This window comes from Rhincodon typus, chromosome 1, assembly GCF_021869965.1.
Source record: "Rhincodon typus isolate 14 chromosome 1, sRhiTyp1.1, whole genome shotgun sequence".
Lineage (NCBI taxonomy): Eukaryota > Metazoa > Chordata > Chondrichthyes > Orectolobiformes > Rhincodontidae > Rhincodon > Rhincodon typus.
The window spans coordinates 101,545,199-101,569,045 of record NC_063332.1 but is presented as its reverse complement, the minus strand read 5'-3'; the positions used below and the strand labels follow the sequence as shown (position 1 = coordinate 101,569,045).

General features: G+C 37.6%; 1 protein-coding gene across 3 annotated transcripts in view; it reads right to left on the bottom strand.

Moving 5' to 3' along the window:
* rab28 (RAB28, member RAS oncogene family) overlaps positions 1-23,847 on the bottom strand; it is a 191,232-nt gene that overhangs the window by 68,398 nt on the left and 98,987 nt on the right. Inside the window, exons 7-8 of one of the 3 annotated variants that reach the window (XM_048604528.1) lie at positions 17,400-17,500; positions 16,827-16,908 (exon numbers count right to left, since the gene is read on the bottom strand). The exons of 1 other annotated variant lie outside the window; for it this stretch is intronic. In XM_048604528.1, coding sequence (XP_048460485.1) covers positions 17,405-17,500 — 96 coding nt within the window. In that variant the 3' untranslated portion in view covers positions 16,827-16,908; positions 17,400-17,404. Of the gene's footprint in view, positions 1-13,589; positions 16,909-17,399; positions 17,501-23,847 lie in introns of those variants that run through there. One more of the 3 variants, XM_048604533.1, reaches the window with a different exon arrangement.

Below are 23,847 nucleotides of genomic sequence, written 5' to 3'. Positions count from 1 at the left end.
TCACTTATCAGGACATTTTGCAAAAGTGCCAATATAAAGAAAAAACTAACATTTATACTGCATGGGAGGAGAGTGCTGATTGGTTGGCAAGTGAACACTGATTGTTCGTCATCTTCACATTGAGGATACCCTCCATTGTGTTTTGCAGCACTTTCACCGTGTTAAATGGGACAAATTTCAAACAGATCTAGTACTCAAGACTGTGTATACATGAGGCACTGTGGACCATCAGGCACAGTACCTGGCCTAACATATCTCCCAAATTCCAGAAATACAATACTTCTACTGACTCCTCTACATCTATCCAGCTCGCTACCTCAAAGAATTCTAATAAATTTGTCAGGCATGATTTCTCCTTCATGAAGTCACGTTGCCTCTGCTTGGTTTTATTATACGTTTCCAATGCTCTGCTATTACAGTGTTTATCATAGACTCCAACATTTTCCTAATGACAGATGTTGTTAACTGGCCAAAAGTTACATGTTTATTTTTAGGTTCTCTCTCTTTCTTTTGAATATGGGATTTGTAAAGCACAGGCAGTTTTTTGATCCTCTGGGACTTTTCATGAATCTAAGAATTCTTGGAAGATTATTACAGTGCATCTACTATCTCTGTAACTAATTCCTTTAAAATCATTTGATGCAACATGTCAAGTCTAGGGGATTTATTGGCCTTTAGCCCCATTAGTTTTCCTGGTACCTTTTCTTGAATGATTATTATTGCAGTCATTTCCTTCCTATTTGATTATTTAGTAATTTTGGAATTCAATTAATGTTCTCTACTGTAAAGACTGATGTGTACTATTTATTCAATTCCTGTGCCATTTCCTGGTTCCTCATTAATTACTCAGTCTCATTTTCTAAGGGATCTGTGGTTGATTTGGCCTTTCTCTTCCTTTTTATATATTTAAAGAAGCTTTTACTAGCTATTTTTATATTACTTGCTAGTTTGACTTATAGTTTATTTTCCATCTTTTATTATTTCCCTAATCAAGTTTTGCTGGATTTTAAAACTGCCAACCTTTTGGTTTGCCACTAATTTTTGCCCCATTATGTATTTTTTTTCTTTTAATTTGATACTATCCTTGTCTTCTTCCTCACTGGGATATATCTTTGCTGTGAGCCACAAACTATTAAATATCTACTGTTGTTTCTTCACCATCTTTTCAGCTAAACTCCTTTCCTAATCCACTCAGGCCTCATCCTTACAGAATTACTCTTATTTAAGTTTAGCACAGTTGTTTCCATTCGGTGCCCTGCTTGTTTCAAAGAGGTGAAGGGACATGCTTTTCGATACAATCCACTAATCTTTAGAAAGTATGGCCATATATCTGGTATCACACCAGTACTGAATGCCATGTAATGCCTTATTCATTTGTGTGATAAGCAGAATGATATTTTGGCTCACGGCAGCATCCTCTTTATGGTGAACACTATTTGCATTGCACTGCAGATTAACAGTGTGAAACAGCTAGTTTTTCCTGTGGCTCAAACATTTGTGATACCTTACCATTCCAGAGTAATCTAAGGTAACCTGGACACTTTGCAGGACCAGGTGCAACCACCTTAGATCCTTTTATGAGTTTGCATGATAAACAATGAGAAATATCTGATCAGGGCTGTCATTATCTATTGGATGGCTTTGATTTTCCCTATTTCAGCACTAGGCTTGCATGGTAAGCAAGTGACTCAGACCCAGTTTATGAGATGTTAATAAGGCCAATCTTTTGTGTGTAGAACTGTACACAATTGTGAAATGTTTTGAATGCTTACAGATATTAAGCATTTAATAATCAATAATGTGATATCAGTTTTAGGCTCTGAATTTGTCTGGCATAAGTGAAGAAGACTCTCCTCAGTGTAGATAGAGGCCGTTCAGCCCTTCAAGTCTACACCAACCCTCTAAGAGCATCCCACCTAGACCCACTCCCCTACTCTGTTCCCGTAACCCCACATTTACAATGTCTAATCCATCTAACCTGCACAACTCTGGACACTATGGGACCAATATGTTTACTGATGAGCGAAGGTAGGTTTGATTAGTCAAGGACCTCCCGGCCGATTTCTCGACATCGAAGAAAGGTTTTAGAACAAATAAGTTTCTTAGTTTAGCATAGAACAATGCTTGCAACTGAAATGTAAATGGGATTTTTCTGAAGGATGGCTATCAACTGACATATTCAATCACTACACAACTATAATATCTAAATGTGCTGGGATTTTGACTACAAATCACTTGGCTTCAGAAGATGCATACACTGACCTGAATCCTGAAGCTTAAATTACCAAGGCTATCTTTTACTGATTTTAGATAAGATAAGAACACCAAGTTATTTCTGTTCCTTTGTTTGAAATGCACAATATTTTGGTATCTGACCACTTCAAATACAGAGTAAGTGGTCAACTAAAAGAAAATTTAGTGCAATGATAGACTAAAATACATTAATGCAGAGAATGGAGATCACAATTCAAGAATTTTATTGGTGTTTACTGTGCTTAGCTTCCCTGAAGAAAGGTGTTGACTGTGAAATTCTGTCAATGTTCAGGTTTAAGAAGTGACTATAGAGATGCTGGAGAAACCTTATGTCTCAGTGATGTTGCTTCTGGGGTATTTTGCATAAATGACAAAAGTAGATGCTTCTCAGTTAACACTACCAGGACAACTTTAAGTGGATTTGGTTTCCCCATTTGTACAATGGGTAGCAGGTCACGGCTACCTAATCCCTTACTTGCCTCAAGTGACAAGTCCAATGCATTGTAAATAACAATGAATTCATCCCAGTGCAAGGTTGAGGGAATGCACTTGAAAGTGTTAGGGTGACTGAAGCACTATCCCAGGCTCAAAAGTACAGTACACTTTTTAGAATAAAGCTTCACAGAGACCAAGTTTACCCTGTAAATCAGATTACAAGTGACATCTACTGGAGTTGCACTACAACTTCACGAAATCCACACTCCTTAAATTGAAAAACATTTGAATGTTCACATGAAAGATTAAGTTTGTCAAAATTGTGAACTGTTTTGTTTGCTTACAGATATTGAGCATTTACTACTCAATGATACAATATCAGTTTTAGGCTCTGAATTTGTCTGGCATAAGCAAAGTAGACTCCCCTCAGTGTAGACAGAGGACCATCAAGTCTACACCTACCCTCTAAGAGTATCCCATCTGGACCCATTCCCCTCCTCTGTCCCCATAACCCCACATTTACCATGTCTAATCCAACTTGCCTACACAACCCTGGACACTACGGGGCAATTTAGCATGGCCTGCGGGAGGAAACCGGAGTACTCGGCAGAAACACACAAACTCCACACAGACAGTTGCCCAAGGCTATAATTAAACCCCAAGTCCCTGGCACTATGAGGCAGCAGAACTAGTCACTGTGCCATCTTGCTGTCCCAACAGTAGGATAAGTATGTTAAAAACATCAATGTGAATGAATAGGATTAGTGTAGCATTTTCAATTTTATAGCTGAACTGATTTACTATAAATCCAGTAAATGTTTTGCAAAGATTCTCAGTTGAAATTGATGTGATGTTTTAATCTCTTAATTTTTCCCACATGAAATTATTAAATATTTATGTCCAAACTTCTCTACTGCTGCGTTGGCACAAATTATAGTGATAAATCTAATACAACTTTAGCACAAGAATGTAAGCTTCTAACATTGAACTACAAAAAGAATGTTTGTTATTCATTTTCTGAGTGAATGCCTCCTCCAGTTTCCATTAAGGGATTGTCAGGATCCTTTTTTGTTGCACTGTCCTTCAATGCAGGTACTGGACAGAATAAAATAATGGGGCCCCATGAGTACAAACCATTGGTGAAGATTACCTCCCACAATCTAATCTATCACAAGGATCTTCCTGGTTCCAAACTGTTGGCAATGAAGGTGTAGATCTGAAAGATGAAATAATTAGTTGGTAAATGCTGTGAAATTCTGGTAACTTGATGAATATAAATGGGAGACACCTGTAACCTCTTCATAAATTGATAAACTTTAATGCAATGGATTTGGGACAAGAATGGATCTCTTTCATACTTTAATTTTTAAGTACCTATACACTGGGGAGGCACAAATTAAGAAACGGAAAGGTTTTATTGAGATGTGTGAGGAGACTATGAAGAAAAACATGAAATGTGAACTGAATCTGACCCATTTGTTCAATGTATCTAAATGTTGTGATGAAGCTGGTCATTCATTCCAGCAGAAAAAAGCTGCAACAGATAATTACAATGAGTTAGCAACATCAATTCTGATCATCAATACAGATCAAAGCATCCAAAAGATCTCATAATGTGAGATTCCATAATATGGAGATTATCCTGAGTCTCAGTCACAGAGGTCATCTGGGCATACTGAATATTTAAAATAAAAACATTATTAAAGAACCCAGCTGAATTTTCTCCATTTATTTATGGTGTTATACCAAACAATTTATCAGTTAGGTTATGCAAAAAAAAAAGACATCCAGAAATTTCTTCGAAATGTAAAAAGAACACTGAATATACCATTGAATAATCCATTGAGTTGTGTTGTCATAACTAGAAGTTATGAAGCTATATTCCACAGATTTGGTGGGAAACTGTGCTACATAGTGTGATATACAGTCACAGGTCAGGCAAGTCCCAGATTTAACCAGGATTGAGGTAGTCCCTAAAATATTATTCCATTTTCATGAAGTAGCAGAAAAAACAGGCAAGGTTCCCACCTCTGACTACTACCAGATTATAATCCTTGCTGACATGTATGTATGGATGTAGGGTGAGAAACAATTAGTAGGATGACAATCACAACTTCAGAATTCCAATGACAAACTCACAACAATGTTGGACCTATGTTGCTCATCTTCCTGACAATTTCATCAAGGAACATATGTTTCCTTAACTCAAAGGTTGTAGAAAATGACAGAAGATCAGAAAAAAATGACAGAAAGCTTTCAAAGAACTGTCAAATTTGTCAAAGAACTGCAAAAAAAAAAGTGTGGAATTGAAGAAAAGGTTTTGCTATTTCAAAGTACTTGTTGACATAACCATTACAGAATACATGCCGCATGATTAATTTCTCAATCATTTTCACAATGGGCTGCTTGTCGAATTAGCATTTTGTTAGATAGCTCCAACTGTTTATAGAATAGAAATTTTCTTTTCATAAGAGATTATGTATTTAGACAAAATGTTTATTTTCCTAATATTATTTGAAGGAATTTCAATACATTGAATCAATTTTTGTATCAATTTTTATCACTTTTTGAATAATCAATAGATATAAATGTATTTTATGTCAGTGTGCCTTTTGAGGTTTGCCCATAATGGATATTAGTTGACTCAGTATGGAGCGTGAAAAACAAAAAGTGGCATGCATTGGCATTGGTTGATGCTAAGTTAGCATAGAAGCTATAAAAGGCCATAGGGATGATTAGAGAGAATATGTTATATGGGGACTATAGGATGTGCTAAAGGGGCATAGGTAGTCTAAGGTGCCATAGCTTGGCAAGAATGGGGTTTGGGGAATGTGAACATGGGGTGGGGATTTGTGACAGGTGAGGATTATTTTTTTAATTATTAATGATCCAGAGAATCCTGGTTCACAGAGATAAGCCTTGTGTCCAATCTATACCCAGAGCCAGAGCCTCTACAATCCTGTGGGGTGGACCAGCCCACCATTCAGAACAGGTTTGCAGGAAACCTCCAATCTATACATTTCTGACTACAGGATGAACTCAGGGCTCTGAATTTTCCAAGGATTCCACTCACGGGTCCAGCAATGTAGTGCCAGTAAAATGTTGATTGGTAATCCTAAATCCCCAAAGAGCTAAAGAGAGAGACATTTAATTTTCAACATACTTCCATGTACTGGGAATTTCAAAGGCAAATAGGACCTTCTGGCTGCAGATTACCATCAGCCTTCCAAATGCAGCAAGCTCAGAAGACAGATACAAGGCTTCAGATGGGTGATGCTGATATGCTGCACATAACTTTCAGCCCCATCTATCAGTACTAGGTCTTACTTGGGCTGAGCGAGCACAACGGGGGTCCCCATGTCATTTTAATCATAAGAGATTTAGAACACAAATACAACAGAAATTTACATGTGTACTTTTACATGAAAATACAGTGAAAAGCATTATAAGTCGCTCCCACCATGGTGCCTACACCAATGACAGAAGTAAAATTAAGACAAAGTTCATCACAGTTCAATTAATGGCTCCTGGGCTCAGGAAAAGCCGACTTAGGAACAATGGAATACTCTGAAGACACAGCTGGTATGAGACTGCCACACCATGCCACTGGATACTAGGCTGGAAGCTCCGCTGAAGAAGACCGCCACACCGAACCGAGACCACCACTCCTGGACAAGACCATCTGCTGGACTGCTGGAATGTCAAAGACAAAGAAGACTTCCACACAGGGACGAGACCTCAACACCGAGACAAGATCACCATACCAAGAGACCACCAGACTGAGACCGCCACACCGGGCTATATGAATTATGGATAAGAACCATGATTTGCTCCATGCTAAAGCATTTACCCAGATTAGCCCGACATTTCCAAATTGCTGCAGCTAACTGTCCCTTACATGATTCTTGGGTTGTTTCCTGCATTGCATTGCCCTGAAGTCTTTCCTGAGTGTTGATCAGTCTCACTCCTCAGATAAACCATCCAATATCACTCCTAAAGTTATCCTTAAAAGTTAAAAAAAAATTGCAGTTATTATTCTACTCCTTTAAACTTGTTTCCCCTTGTTCTACTCCTCCACCACATTAGGACAAAAAAAAAGCCCTTTTTTGTTAGTTTGATCACTGACAGTATCCCTGGGGACTTTCTTAACCTGAAAGGTCAAACAAAGTGGATTACTAATCATAGATTAACCTTTCAGTCATTCTCTGCTGTTCTTTACCTTCTGACAAGTAAAATGACATGTCACTCTTCCTTCTATAATTATATGCTTTCCCTTGTTTCATGCTTACTTTAACTTCTTTAGTTGACTACAGATAGTGGAACCTCCTTCGGAATTTTTTTCTTTCTAACAGGAATGTGCTTATTCTGAAATATCCATTTAAAATGTCTGCCACGTTTGTCTACTGACCTATCTCTTAGCCTAAAATCCCAGTTCACTTCAGATAGCTCAGCTTTCATGCCCACATGGTTGTCTTTATTTACATTTAAAATTGCAGTCTTAGACTACTCCTACCTTTCAAACTAGATATAAAATTCAATCACATAGTGATCACTGCCACCTAAATATGCCTTAAACCTGAGGTGATTAAATAATTCTGTCATATTATTTAATATTAAGTGTGGTATAGCCTGCTTTCCAGAATGGTTTCAAAATCTGGTGTTCTAAGTAACTATCTCAAAAGTCTTCTACGAACTGATCAATTTGCAATATGATTTTTCCAGTTTATATGTAGATTAAAATCACCCATGAATATTGCAGTCTGTTTATCACAAGCACTGAATATTTCTTAAACAAGAACAGAAATTGCTGGAGAATCTCAGCATCTATGAGGACAAAGCAGTGTTAACAGTTCAAGTGACCCTTTTTCAGAACTGAATATTTCTTCTTGTATACATATATTCGTGACGGTAAAGAAATATGGTATGTTCAATCTACTGGACTATCAAATGATAACATGATTACTGCTAGTTAACACTGCTGCTTCACAGCGTCAGGTACCTGGGTTCGATTCCAGCCTTGGGTAACTGTCAGGGTGGAGTTTGGACATTCTCCCCATGTCTGAATCGGTTTCTGCTGGGTGCTCCAGTTTCCCTCCACAGTCCAAAGATGTGCAGGTTAGGTGGATTGGCCATGGGAAATGCAGGGTTACAGAGATAGGGTAGGAGGATATGTCAGCGTCAGATGTTCTTGGTTGGGGGGGAGGGGTGTAATGTGGACTTGATATGCCAAATGGCCTGTTTCTACACTGTAGAGATTCCATGATTCTGTGTGAGTCTTGGGATATCAACTTTGATCATTTGGACAGTGGTAAAAGCCAGAAACACGAACACTTCCTCAAGATGCTAGGTCAACTCCAAAAGTCTGAAACATGTTAGCATTATGATGCATTAACAAATCTCTAATTACTGTATTAAATGTCAGATTATGTAGGATTATGTATATTATGTATGTGACCATGCACACAAGTGTAGTATTTTGGGAAAGACCTCCTAGTCGATATACATGAAGATCAGTAGCAGAACATTTTGCTTTTCTCAGATCCATATTAAAAGTATTGATATTTTTAGCAAGATTGAAATCTGTTAAACCTGGAGGTGGGGTGAATTCTGAGATATGTAAAAGACTAAATTACTCAGGTATCCATGGCCACAAACATTTCAATAGTTGGAATATAACTGTATCTTGATGGTGTTTTCATTTATATGGATGCGAGAAGTGTCATACCTTTAAATATTTTATTCTATACTCCAGGACCTACCAGGTGGCCTGTGGTTGGAATAAACAGCTACTACCAATCCTCCTTTCTACTATTTTAAAATAAATTTTAAACAAATTAGACAGCCTCTGGTGGGACATTGTAACAAAAATAAAATCAAATGGTCAATGGAAAATTATAAAAATAGTGGAGTCATAGTCAGAGTCATACAGCATGGAAACAGACCCTTTGGTCCAAATAGTCCATGTTGACCAAGTTTCCCAAACTACGCTAGTCCCACTTGCCTGCACTTGGCCGATATCCCTCCAAATCTTTCCTATTCATGTACCTATCCAAAAATCTTTTAAATGTTGTAACTGTACTTGCATCCACCACTTCCTCAGGCAGTTCATTCCACACATTCTGTGTTAAAAAAGTTGCTTCTCAAGTCCCTTTTAAATCTTCTCCTCTCATCTTAAACATATGCCTCCTAGTTTTGAACTCACCCAGCCCAAAGAAGAGACCTTTGCTCCTCATGATTTATAAACATCTATAAGATCAACTCTCATCCTCCTCCGCTCCAGTGAAAACAGTCCCAACCTATCGCTATAACTCAAACCCACCAGTCCTGGCAACATCCTGGTAAATCTTTTCTGAATCCTTTCCAATTTAATAATATTCCTCGTATAGCAGGGCAACCAGACTTTTACAGAGTACTCCAAAAGTAGCATCACCGACGTCCTGTATAACCTCATCAACTTCTATACTCAATGGTCCCATACAACCTCAACAACTCCTATAATCAACTCCTATTCTTAATGGTCTGAGCAATGAAGGCAAGTATGCTAAATGGTGTCTTAATCACCCTGTCTACCTGTGATGCACCTTTCAAAGAACTATGTACCTGAACCCCTAGATCTGTCTGTTTGACAACACTACCCAGGGCTCTACCATTAACTTGTTTGACTTACCAAAATGTAATACCTTGCATTTATCCAAAGTACACTCCAACTGCCACACCTCAGCCCATTGACCCAATTGATCAAGATCCCTTTGTAATCTTAGATAACCTTCCTCACTCTCCACTATCACACCAATTTTGTATCCAATTGGCAATCTCTCTTTAAATCCCATGTGGCCTAACTTTATTAATTAGCCTACCATGTGGAACCTTGTCAAAGGCTTTACTAAAATCCACATAGACAATGTCTACCACTCTGCCCTCATCAATCTTTGTGGTTACATTCTCAAAAACGCAATCAAGTTTGTGAGTCAAGAATTCCCATGCACAAAGCCGTGCTATTCCCTAACCAGTCCTTGTCTCTTTAAATGCTTGTAAATCCTGTGTCTCAGAATCGCCTACAACTGATGTCCATTATTGATGTCAAACTCACAGGTCTACAGTTCCCGGGCTTTTCCTAACAGCCTTTCTTAAATAAAGACGCATCATTATGCACTCCCCAGTCTTCAAGCTCCTCACCTGTGGCTGTAGATGAAAGAAATATTTATGCTAGGGACCTTATAATTTCTTCCCTAACTTTCCACAACATCCTGGGGTAGACTTGATCAGTCCTGGAGCTTTATCCACCTTTGTGTGTTTTAGGACCTGAAACACTTCATCTCCTGTAATATGGACTGTTTTCAAGACATCAATATTTATTTTTCTGAGTTCCCTAGCCTCCATTTCTTTTTCCACAGTAAAGAAAACTGACGCAAAATATTCATTTAATATCTCTTCCACCTCCTGTGGTGGGAGATGACCTTGTTGATATTTAAAGGGACCTATTCTCTTCCGAGTTGCTCTTTGTTCTTAATGTACTTGTCTTTGGATTAGTCTTAACCTTATCTGCCAAGGCTATCTCATATCCCCTTTTTGCCCTCTTGATTTCCGTCTTAAGAATACCCCTATACCCTTTAAACTCTTCAAGGGATTCACTTGATTCCAATTGTCTATACCTAATATATGACCAGAGCCTCAATATTGTTATTCATCCATTGGTCCCAGCCTTACCCTTCATTCTAACTGGAACATTATGCCTCTAAACTCTCGTTATGTCACCTTTGAAAGCCTTCCACTTGCCAGTCATCCCTTTACCTGTAAACAGTCTACTCCTTTCAACTCTTGAAAATTCCTGTGTCATACCATCATAATTTGCCTCACTCCAATTAAGAACTTTAACATTTATACAAGGCCCAGCCTTTTCCATAACTGTTTTAAAACTAATAAAGTTATGTCAAAACATTGGGGTGATGATGCACTTCAGCCCTTGCGGTCAATTCTTCTTCCCATCTGATAGCTAGTCATTATTAATCAAAATGTTCAGATACATAATGACACACTTTCAAGGCAAGTGGATCTTGAACCGGGGACCTTGTGTGGCCTAGAGGAAGGTCACTACTGCTGAGTCTAAGCACCAATTTCATGAGCAACGGTAGAGGATAAACCACAACTGAGTTTTAAGAGAATAGGCACTTTTCTTACACGAGATGTCGTTTATTACATTGACTAGTTAGGTATAATTACAAAGGATATCAGGGGCCAAAGATGACAAGTCTGTGGCTATTGGGACCTCGTTACAGACTCCTTCAGCTCTACCCAAATACTGTGTGACGTCAGATTGGATGGAACGAAGACCTTGCTGTTATTTGTGGGATCTAGCTGCATAAATCAATTCAGCTCTGAGAAAAACAAATGTTTTGAACATCTGCCTCTCAGATTTTCCAGCTTAATGAGTAGTTCCTTCTGACCTCATCACTTTGCACAACCTACTGTATGTATTGATGCTCCTAACCTTAACTAGCTAAAACAAACCCATCTATCCTGCAATTCTTCAGTGATCTGAACTTTAGGCACAAAGCATATCTTTTATATCTGTATATACATAGCTTAAGGTTGCGTTGCTGACTTTGCAAGTTAAAGAGTGGAAAATCAAATTTTGTCGTGGCAAGCAGCAAAATGAATTTCAATATATGGTGGTAAATTACAGCTCAGCATCAGGAAGTATGACAATTAGAGTTTCTGAATTCTTGCAAAAACCCACTGGTTTACTCATTTACTGAGAAAGGAAACCAATCATCACTAAGCTGGTATGCTTGATTTGCATGTGACTCTTGCTCACATTTATATTTCCTTTATGAGAAAGGAAAGAGGAAAGATTTGAACTGTAAAGAGAATCATCAAATTCAATCAGCAATTAAGGTGTTAAATTTGATGCAGACCCCAAGCAGTGTGTGACATTGAAGTTTTCCCAGGTACAAGCTTTCAGACAGCACTGCGAAGAGAGGGAAGTGTGGAATGGCCTTACCAGCCTTGTACTTGTGAGGTTGTTTATGCCAAACCAAATCACATAAAAACAGTGTTATTACAATTCATTCAGAATTCTTTTTTCTACAAGACTTAACAATAAACAATTACAAGCTGTTTTAGTAGACTGCAAGGACAAAGTAGAATGAAATGTGAATAACACACACAGTTAAGAGTAGTATTTTTGGATGACCCCTGGGAGTTGTCCTTGCCTCGAGACCTCCTCTTTGACTGAGACAAAGATACTCCATCCTATGAATAAATTATCCTGGGAGTATAATCTTCTTCACATATTTACTCGAGTATTAAATTGTTTCTTAAAGTGAATTTAAGATTGTATGTAAATTTAAAGTAGAATTGTCATAACTATCTTGAATTACCAGGTACTCAATGATACAGTACTAATTACTACAATATAATCTGAGCTTGATACGTGTAGTAAATATTCATAAGTATTAAAAAGTTTATTGTCTCATACTCAATTTCTCACAATGCCACAAACAGAAAGCAATATCTTAGAATCCTAACTTAAGAATTCTATATGCTGATATTGATTATTGTAGACAAGTTGTTCGTTAAAACATACCTGGAAATTTTTCTATTTTTATAGCCCCCAGTCTATAACTCATAACACTGACTAAATTCTCTCTTATTTGAGGACTTATGCTGACAATAAATTTGACTGGAAAGGTTTACCGTGCTGTTGCAGCATGGGCGTTTGGCGGGGGGTGGTGGGTAGCATGGGGGATGAAATTACCAGAACCATTGACATCCTGGGAATCTCATCATTTAAATGTTTTGGGCATATCAAAAATAATAAAAAAGCATTTGGCTAGGTAAATGGAAACTATAAAGAAACAAATAAAAATACGGTTCAAAATTAGCCATTATAGATTACCACAGATTTCAATCAAAGATTCCTTAAACCCACTTCCAGACCAACACACGATAGAAATCTTTGTGCTTATTTTATATGAAGGGAATAGGTTACTGTGGTCTAAACAGCGGAGAAATTGCCTGGATGACTAACTAATACAATTGGCGTCTAAATTAAACAGAATTGACAACAAAATGGCAGGCATTTCTGGCACCAGAATTTGACCTGAAAGCTGGATGTCAAACTGAATGGACAGAAACACCGTTATCTTGTTTCTTTTGTCAATAATCTCTACACCCATCAATTACGCCATCACACTAAAAAATCCACACTAAGGTCTCCTTTTCTCAGGACAAACTTCTTCATTAAGAAGTTGCAGCGGCATATGATCAAATTGCTTTCTGTTAAAGAGAGGGAAGACGTGAAAGGTAAATTGCTTCCAATTCCTATGCGGGAACCTTGACTCAGAATGTGTAGCAAAAGCTGAACTTATGCATGGGTTCTCATAGCCATCCTCTGCAACTTCGCTAAAAGTGTCATACACATCCAGGAATAACACTGTAAATGCTCTGCAGCTAGAATGTAATGGTCACACTGATAGGACATTCCACTAGCTGGCACTGGCAACCTTGCTACATTATTCCTTACCCCAACGTAATTTCAACGAAATTTATCTGGTGCCCAGTTTCTGAGCAACTCTAGGTTGCTAGCTCTTCAATATCAACAAAGCCTATGGGAATGATGGCCACTGCTGGTACTGCAGGTGGCCCAGGCTGAACACCTTTGTTGGAATCCTGGAGAAAAGATAGGTGAGGCAGGTTCGCCAAGATACATCAGAGAGCACACAGTACCCAGCCTCACATAAGGAACATGGCCATTTGCCAAGTGATATAGTTCAGAGTGGTAAATTGTAGCCCGCATAAAATTTTGACAAACATGGAGCTAAAAATAGATTTGGAAAGATTCAGAAAAGCATAATTTTCCTTTGTACAATAAAGAACCACTCTCTATGAACTTTAAATTGTTAAGTTGACTGATTTTAATTAAAATAAAATTCTTAAAATATACAATACTTGAATATTTCAAAGTAGCAATGTAAAAAAGTTAAATTGAAATACCTTCAGTAAAGATCAGGCTGTTTACCATAAATTATGTTCATATGTATTCAATGAATCAATCAGGCCAAATTCTGTAAATCTCGTTGATTTCATTTTATAAGTAGATATACATTCTAACAAAGCTGTAAAATGTTTTTCTTCTAACATATTTGTATACAAATAAAATTTACAACACAAGAACAATTACATCAATGTTACAACATCAGCTCAGCAATATTTTAAACAGTTTATTTTCTGCATCCTTTATATTGCGCATTGAGAAATGACATACATTTGGAAAATCCGTAATAAAATTGCAATGCAACTCTATTTTTATGTAATATATCGCAAAAAAAATCATATTGAAATATCAAAAATGTTTTAAAACTATTGAGTCTTCATTGATATTGCAAATATTGGGCATCTAGTTAACTACTTTTGGGACAATGAATCATTCATCTTACAATAGGAATTGTGAAGTTTGCAAAAGATTATAGATAATTTATTTTACAATTTAATTAATGATCCTTAGTAAGATGAACTCATACAGTATCTTGGTTGGAATATTAGTGAGGAAGATTATTAAAAGTGATGTAAATATTATGCACATTTCTAATTGCTGCTTTGAAACCATATAATATACACTGTACTTATGTGGACTTGACACTGCAAAACTTCCATCTATTCATGGAGCTGATACTTTGCTAATCCGCAAGTGGACATGGTTCAAACTGCTACCAACAATCACATATATTTGACTGCTTTCACGGTATGCACGGATACAGTGGTAGTGTGCCCACCTCTGGGCCACAGAGCACAGGTTCAAGTCTCATGTGCTCCAGAGGTGTATAATAAAATCTCTGAACAAGTTGATTAGAAAGTATTTACAAATTAGTACAGAATGTGAATGCCAAGAGTCCTTTTGTGCTGCTGAGACATCAAATAGAATGCAATGGAATTTGCACTGAAATAGTTAAAACAAAATACGCATAAAATCAAAAATATCTGTATGCACCTAGCAAGAGTCAAATATTACTTACTATTAAAAATTTATGTTTAAATATTTGTAAAACAAAGACTTGTTAAATGTATTTAGTCTTATTTTACGACATTCTCAAGCTGATAGCTGTGAGGTACAGAGATGCGTAAGGAGTCATAAAGAACAAGACCAATATATACCAGCAGTTACAAATCAGTTGCATTATCAATAAAGGTTGGAAAGCAAACAAAATATAGACAGTACTGTCTTAGGAAAGTTATCGTAAAAGTATGGAAATTAGTCTAAGAGACAGTACCGGAGCATCACTAACTGTAGAAATAAACAATATCAAAGTAGGAAACACCTAACAAATCACCCTGATTTACTTGTGAATGCTCCAGAAAAAACTGATGGTGGATCTTCCAATGGTAGTGCTTGTTTATTTGAGATTTCAGAATATCTGCAAATTCCACGGAAAAGGGATTAGACTAAATCTACAATAGAGCTATGGTAAAACTAGGATAAGAAGCTGGTTTAAAAATAAAAGACTGCTTATGGCTGAGGCCTTGCAACTTCTAACTGGAAATGGTCATTTAGTGGTCCTGAAGTTTCAGGATTTTACGCCTCATTTGTTTGGGCCTTTTAAATTCCAGCAGTGGCAGGGCAGAGTAGTGATGTGCCGGTGTTAACAGTAGAAGTATAGACAGAATGACATTTGATATCGAGAAATATGAAGGAGTACACACTGATTGAGTGAAAGTGTTTTTTAAGTACATCACGTACACGTTTGCACGATGTTCCTAAACTGGTTAGTAAAATCCAACTGTTTAGAACACGGAGCTAACAACTTCCACACACTAATGTCTTAGGGTTCAAAACTGTACTCCAAACAGTATGAATTACAAGCAAGTGGCAGTTCTCTCCTCAGAGGTTCTCACACTGGTGTGAAGTTAGATCAGGATGCCAGACATACAGCGAACATTTGGCATTGAAACTAGGCAAAACTGCCGTATAAATGCATATGTTGCAAAAGATTCTACAATGGTACTAGTCCTTATTGCTTTTGAAGATGAAATAACATACAAATAAAATGCTAAAATAATACCAAGTCATTTGACAAAACAACACAGTACACAGATATAGGAATTATCCTAGGGCTTTGTAACGTACAGTCTCGGATCATACTTCATAGTTAATTCTGTTCATGCCACAAAATGTGTTTATAAAATATACACAAACAGACAGGTGGGTCCACAAACAGGTACATAGAGGACAGGATGCAAAAGTCAACAGCATGCCTGACTTCCAGGAGTAGAAGGGAAAGACCTACAAAACAAAATTTAATGCAAAACTCTGGGAAAAAAAGGTTCAGGAAGAACGTCACAGAAGTATGTAAAATATTCAATGGTATAAGTAAGGCATACCCAGAATACGATTTTATACTATAAGGACTTTGAAATTAAATTACCTAAAACGAACTTAATCAAATAAGAGTCGTACCAAAAGATTCACAAATGCATGGAATAATCAACCAGGCAAGTAAGTAAGAACAAAATCATTCAGGGTATTCAAGATGCAACTGGATGCTATGGAAGTGTAAAGGTATAGAGGGCTACGCTCAATGGCCAAATTTATTTTCACAGGCTTGACTCTTTATTTGCCCAGGGAGTTTTTTTCTTAAGTAGTATTCGGATCTTCATGGCAATTTGCTACAAAGCCCACATTTCTTATTAAAAAATTATAATAAAAATGTGCTGGATTTTTTTAGGTCTTTAAACCTGTGTGTCTTGTTATTTCAAGTGAATTTGCTGGGAGTTAAAAGCATTTTCTGTAAATGTCGATATACATTAACTGCAATACTGAATAAATTAGGTTTTTGGTAGTTACAAAATATGTATCCTATGCAGTCACACCATCATTTTAAACAAAATGGTGAAAATCCTTTCATAACTCAATTCTGAAAATTATGCTCAAATGTGTGGTCCAACCTCTTGCATCTCTGCAGTGGACAGTGGCTGCCTTGTATTTCTCAGCATACGGTAATGCAGTCAGTCCGTGAAGTCTTTTACTGTGTTACCGAGATGGTTGCTGTCAAAACTAAGTTCCTGAGAAAGAATGGGCCTGTGTGAACGAAGCAAGATTGCCAAATGTACTAATATGGGGATGTGACGGGATCACTGAACTGCACACATTGAACTTCTGGGAGGGTTCACAGTTCTCACCACAGGCTCCTGGCTGTAATTCACAATATCTGCCTTCACTACATGCTGTTATAAAAGAAAAAAGGAGAGATATTATGGATTGTTCAACAAATTAAACATAAAATATGTCAAAATAGATTTATTAGAGATGATCAGTATGCTAATACGAGACCAGTAAAATTTTCAATTGCAAGAACATAAATAATGTATCATTGCATTGCTGAGCACAGTAAGGCAATAAACGTAGAATTAGCTTAGTACTCCACAAAAATAGACGTACAACACTTAATAAACTGTCTTTTACTCTGCGTGAGTTAAGTTTCAGTAAACAAAAGACTGGAGAGAATGTACTACAATGTGTCAACTACACGTTATGGATTTTTATCTCTTTATAAAGTTGCTAGGTGAATGTAAAAGTAATATAGAATGGGGTAAATATACATAAAATTATCATCTTATGTTAAAATAACTCTGTATAAATGAACCACATTTTTGTCCTTCATTTGATGAAATTTTTTCAAAGAGAAACTAACTGGTTCAAGTTTCTGCTGTAGTACCTGAATTATTGCATCGTGCACACTTTACTCCGGAATTGTGCAGAGCCCTGTGATAGTTTCGCATCATGTGGGTAATTTACCAACTCAGCCCTGACAATACGCTGTCAACAAAAAGATTCCAGAAACGCAAACAAGTGAGGGAGCAGAGAAAAAAAATGAAAAGAACAAATGAAGACAGAATTGAAATGTTTCACAGGTATAGGTAACAACTAAACCGATCATCAAATACAGCAAAATAAAACAGTGAAGCACAGATTTCTCACGTGATTTTAATACCACCAGTAATGCATTTACTTTAAATGGATTACCAATAATGTTAAGGTAATGATGATCAATAAATTCAAACTGAAATGTATGGCTACAATGAAGGAAATATACAGGGCAGAATAGGAAATTAATTAACCCATACAGAACAACTTTCCTTTGCAGAATAAAGAACTAATTTAATCTGAAATTTAATAACATAAAGTTATGTTGCATAACATATAACTTAAAGTATTACATAACCATGCACTTTATCTTTATAAAAAAATATGAAGAGCACGTTAAATACTGTTTGAACAGTAAAAGCACTGCAAATAATGCAATTCTTTAATATAACTGTATTTTACTGGGCTAACAAAAAGCAACATATTGCAGGTTTGCACATGGAGTTAAATCCCCCAAAACGTGATGTTGGGTTGGGACCCACCACTTCTTGGGGATGCGTTGTATCTACCTAACATACTCAGCTTTGGCTGTACTTTCCTGCTCCAGGTTTCATCATTGCATTGGAACAGCTCACACAGCTCTATCTTTCACCTTTGATAAGGGACAAGCGGAAAAGCAACACCATCACCAAAACTACCACAAAAAGCAACACCACCACCAGCAGTACCAGCTGGCTTTTCCTCAGCCACATGTCTCTCCACTGGACAGAACTGACACTGATAACAGGCTGAATGGAAGTGAGACCCCAAAACATAGTCCCCCAGATAGACATTCCTGAGCACCAGCAAATCAAAAGGCTCTGGTTCTCACCACAGGTCACTATTGACATCCATAAACTCCTGGAATAAGACTCTTTCCAAGTGGAATAGAAGTACACACATTGCTAGTGGTCAGTAAGGTGGCCATCACCAGAGGGCCACTCCATACTACACTATCAACACATTGCATTCTCTCTTGTCCTACAAGGAAGGAAAGTAGAGAGATGCAAGTACTCATAATGGCTTGTCTTGTCAACATCAATCATTCCCTCAGAGTAGTTCATGAACTAAGAATTTGTATCAGCTCACATAATCTCCTTTTAATTTGAGAATTTCCACTTAAAAATTATCTTTAAGACTTCCTTGGTGATTAAGCTTACTTTATAGTAAAACTACAGCACAAAAGAAAACACTAACATTGATATAGTTATTACGTAAAAATTCACAAAGATGAAAGTAGGTAAGGATAAAAGATACTTGTAAAGATGAAAGCCTCTTAGATTGCTTCAATCTTGAAGATTCTCCTCCCCAAATGAAGTAATTGAAACTTGAAGTCAGTTTCAGCAACCGTGATGGCTTCTGACTTTGCCTGTAGAAGTGGACTTAGGTCAGGAGGATTCTGGAGAGCGAGAGAAAGTTCCTTGTTCCTCACTGGTTCTATTGTTACAGTACTTGCAGATTACCTGGAGCAATTCGGCGAAACAGCAGTTGATTTCTATATGCCTTCTTCCTTGTGCTCCCTTTGGCTGAGAACTGTCTCTGATGTATTTTAGTGTTCTTCCTAGGGTTCTGCATAAGTTGGCTTTTGCTTTCTCTTTATCACACGAAGTAAAACAGATACTAACTGAACCATTGTTTCATGAGACAAACAGGTTAATTATATTGAAGTCCTTTTCTGTCTCCTGTTTTCCCACAGGCTGCATTTGTGGCCAATGCCACTGCTAGATTGAGTATCATGAGCGCATGAAAATGACACCGAAAAATGTTATTCACCTTTCCTGTCCCACCACCCCCTCCACCTACCCAAGATAGCGATACTTTTCATGCAGCGTCTTGAATTTGTAGGAGTCATGCATCAACTACTGACCTCCTCTGCTATTTCTATTTAGCCTGCTTGGATGGAGAGGTTCTTTTCCTCCCTCCCTTAGGAACATAGGAAAGGAACAGGAGTAGGCCTTTCAACACAGTGAGCCTACTCTGCCATTTATTACAATCATGGCTGATCAAACATTTCAATACCATTTACCCACATTATCCCATAACTGTTCACGTCACTGACAATTTAATATCTATCAACTTCTACTTTAAATATACTCAAAGACTGAGCTTCCACCACTTCTGCAGTAGAGAATTCAAAAGATTCACTATGCTGAGTAAAATAATTTCTCTTAAACTTGGTCCTAAATGGCATTCCCCCTTATTTTTAAATTGGGTCCCCTGGTTCCAGACTGCCCAGCCAGGAGAAATATCTTACCTGCATCTATCTTGTTTATCCCTTTAAGTATTTTATAAGTTTCAATGAGATCATCTCTCAATTTTTCAAACATCTAAAGGTCGAGTTTGCCCAATCTCTGTGGAGGAAAATGAAACTGGGAAGGAGGAAGCTCTTTTTGTGCATGACAAAGCTTAACATCAGGCACTACAGGCCAAACAGAAGCTGACTGACACCTGATTCCAGTGGATGAGAACTGGGTGCAGCAGACCATCATGGAATGTTAAACAGCTGTTAGTCACAATGTGAGATTGTGAAGGAATGGTTTTGGTTTTGTTTATATTCCATTTTTCTGGCTGTCAATAGAAGTTAATGTTTGAAATTGTACGATTATCCGCCTGTATGTGATGTTCCCCTCCTGGACAAGATGCAATCTACATTGGGCGCTGGAGACACAGTAGCGCCGACATCAGCGGGGTATTAAGACTTAGGGATGTGATGTAGCTAAGAACAGGTAAACTGTGCTGTGGTGGTTTAACAGCAATGAGGGTGAGAGGTTGAGGTTGTGAGGTTATGGTTGATATCAGCTATATGCCATAAATAGCTTGGCTGCTGTGCCATTACAATGTCAGCAGCCTTCCAAAGATGGTTCAGGTACAAGAAATGGTGTACTTCCAGCGGATATCTGCGGAGTAGCAATTTATGGGAACAGTGTGCAGTAAAGTGGGAACAGAATTAGATATGATGGATGCTTAGGGAGGGCAGTTAGTCAATGAGACGAGTTTGGCAAGATACAGTGAGAAATGTGAATGAATCACAGAAAATTAAATTGCTTACAATATGGAACTCAGAAGGCAAATGATACGTTATACACCAATTGTTTTGTAATAAAGGCCAAGAGTGAAGAAATCTTGCTGAAATTGTACAGGACCAGGCCTGGAGTACACATGAACAGATTTGGTCTTCTTGCATACAAATGATATATAAGCATTGGAGAAAATGCACTGAAGGTTCACCAGACAGAATCCAGGGATGAGGATATGTTATTTGAGGTCAGATTGAATAAATTAGGCCTATATTTTCTAGAGTGTAGAAGAATGAAAATTGATCTCATTGAATTGTAAAATTGTTAATGGGTTTGATAAGGTAGATCCTGAGTGGAATCTAGAAATTGGGAGTCACAATCTCAGGATAAGATAGACGCTCTATGACCCATCCTCCCACTCCAAATTCTGCTGCTGATGCCCCACATTATCCATGGATGTCTAGTTTTGAGTTCCTTGATCTTTTCAAAGTCACACCCATTTAGTGTAGTTGTCATGCCAGACAACATGATGGAGGCTATCCTCAATGTGAGAATGAGACATTTTATACAGAAAGAATGTGCAATGGTCACTTCTATCAATGCTATCACGGAGAGATGTATCTGTGACAGGCAGATTGGTGACAACGAGGTCTGGTTGGTTTCCCCTCGTTAGTTCCCTCACTGTTTTCTGCCAATCCAGCCTACAACTTGGTCAGCTTGGTTAGTACTGGTGTTACTGGGTCACTCTTAGCGAAACAGTGAAGGTGATGTAGTCCACCTAGTGTACATTGTGTGCTCTTCCCACCATCAGTGCTTATTTCAAGTAGTGCTCAATATGGAGGAGCATTACTTTGTCATACAAGTGATCTTGGTAATTGGTAACAAACATGAGGTTTCTCTGCCAATGTTTGACTGGTACCATGAAATTTCATGGTCAATTCTGAGGATTCGGAGGACAATGCCCTCCCAAACATACATCACTCTGCAGCTACTCTGGTGAGTCCATCCTGCCTGTGGGATGTTGATGGTGGAGCTTGGGACATCACCATACTCAAGGCATCATACCTTCCAGCCGATGTTAGGCTGTTGATTTACTAGTCTGCAAAATAGTTCTTCCAATTTTAACACGTTTCCAGATATTAATTAAAAGCATTTTACAACTGTTGTTTCCAGAACCTAAGTTGATGTCAAGTGGACAGTCTGGATCATTTCTATGTTTACACCTCATAGCAGTTTGATATAACTGAGGGACTTCCACTACCAGCTATGAATCAACCAGATGTCTGTGAATCTTGAATCACATGCAGGCCAAACCAGGAAAGGGCTACAGATTTTTTTTGCCTAAAGGCTTGTATTAAACCAGATGGGTTTTTATAACAATCAACAATAGTTTCATGGTTAGTATTAAACTAGCTTTTGTTTTATTTAATTACGTTATTGAATACAAATTTGAATTGCTGCAATGGGAATCAAAGCCTCGTCTCCAGCACATTAGCCTGGGCCTCAAGGTTACTAAGTCAAATAACTTCATCATCCTTTTGTATACTAAGGGAATTAAGGAATTTGAAGACTGCATGGGAAGATAAAGGTGAAGTTCAGGTGTGATTTTGTTGAATCGAAGCGCAGACAAGGAATACCCCTAGTCTTATTTCTCATAAACTTTTGCACTGGACACATTCTGTGGATGCAAAGTGAAAACTCATCTTCCTACGTAGCCCCTTCCCTCCATGCCACCCATCCAGATTTGTTCACAGCAGCAACCAGGAACATAATCTTTCACTTCTGGAAGCTCTAGGAGACTGCGGGAAGATTAGAAACATTAAGCAGTAGAAAACTGGCAGATTTAATAAATTCCAGTTTGGAAGTATAAACGTTACGTTGGGAAATCTGAGTGATAGCACAAATTTTAAATGCAAGACGACAGCATAAATGCTTTGAATACAGGACAATGTGATGAAAGTTTTTTTTAAAAATCCCAGAATGATAACATATATTAGAAAAGACAGATGAATTTTGGTCAATTCTGTGACCTCACTGTTTTATAAAAAGATCACAAAGTAAATTTGAAATAGTGACCTAAATAATTCAGTTCTAAGAAAGCACGTGATGCAGTTTAGTACCCGGGAGAACACCTGTGGTGTTAATGGATTAAACGTTTATACTTTGGGTTTATGTCAGGCAGGGCAAACACATTAAGGCAATTAATTTCATTTTTACTTCAGAACAGAACAAAATGTAGAAGATTTTCTTCGAGAAGGAGAATCAAGTTAGTTCAGGGGAAAGAGTCATGCTAACTCAAGTGTATTAACGTTGAGCATCCAAGTCAGGAGAAGTTTGGACAGACATCTTCAAGTTGTTAGAACTGAAGAAATTTAGGCCATCAGGACTGAGAGAAGTTCATGTCAGTGGATTCAGAAAGGAATCATGAAAAACAGTCTCAAAAGTCCATAGGAAAGAATGTGGAAAATGTCAGTTCAGTAAAGATTTAAAAACTCGAGACAGGAATGATCGTTCTCTGGGATTGAGAGTTTGTAGGGGATGGTGTAGAGAAACAGGTTGAAACTTTGTTTTTATGTTTCTGTTAAGGTCTTTCTAACTATTGTCTAAACATAGATCCATAGCTTTTGTTTGTTTGTTATTTCTTCTTTCATGTAATAAACTTGTGTTCTGTTGTTTAAGAAAATCTGCAGCCTCATGGCAAAATGTCTCAATGACTTATCACCGTGTCAACCAACTGCAGAAAATGAAACATGACCTGTCAAACCAGGTATTGCTCTGGGATCTCACCTATGTGGAGATTTTAACACTTAAAATAAGTAATCAAACACACAAAAAATTCAAATTAACTTGATGGTTGTTCCAAAAGCCTCGTGAACAGCACTGACTGGAATTAGTTCTGTTATTCAGTGACTGCAAAGATATTGACCTGGAAATTTGACATTTGAGTTATCATGTGATTTTAAAAAAACCCAACATGAACAGACATCTGTAAGGAGTCATTCTATTGACTGTTTTGAATTCAATTGTCCAACCAGTGAAGTCATAATATCTTCATCTAGATTAATTACATTTTGACAAAGTGCCAAATGAATAAAATCATGTTTGACTTTCAAATAAGCCAATAAAAATAATCACTTCTTTGAGATGGCTGAATTGAACTGACAGTTCCCAAGAGCTGAAACTCCACCTGTAAACACTGCTGTTCTCAGGCTGCAATAAGAAGCTCACTGTAAACTGACAGTG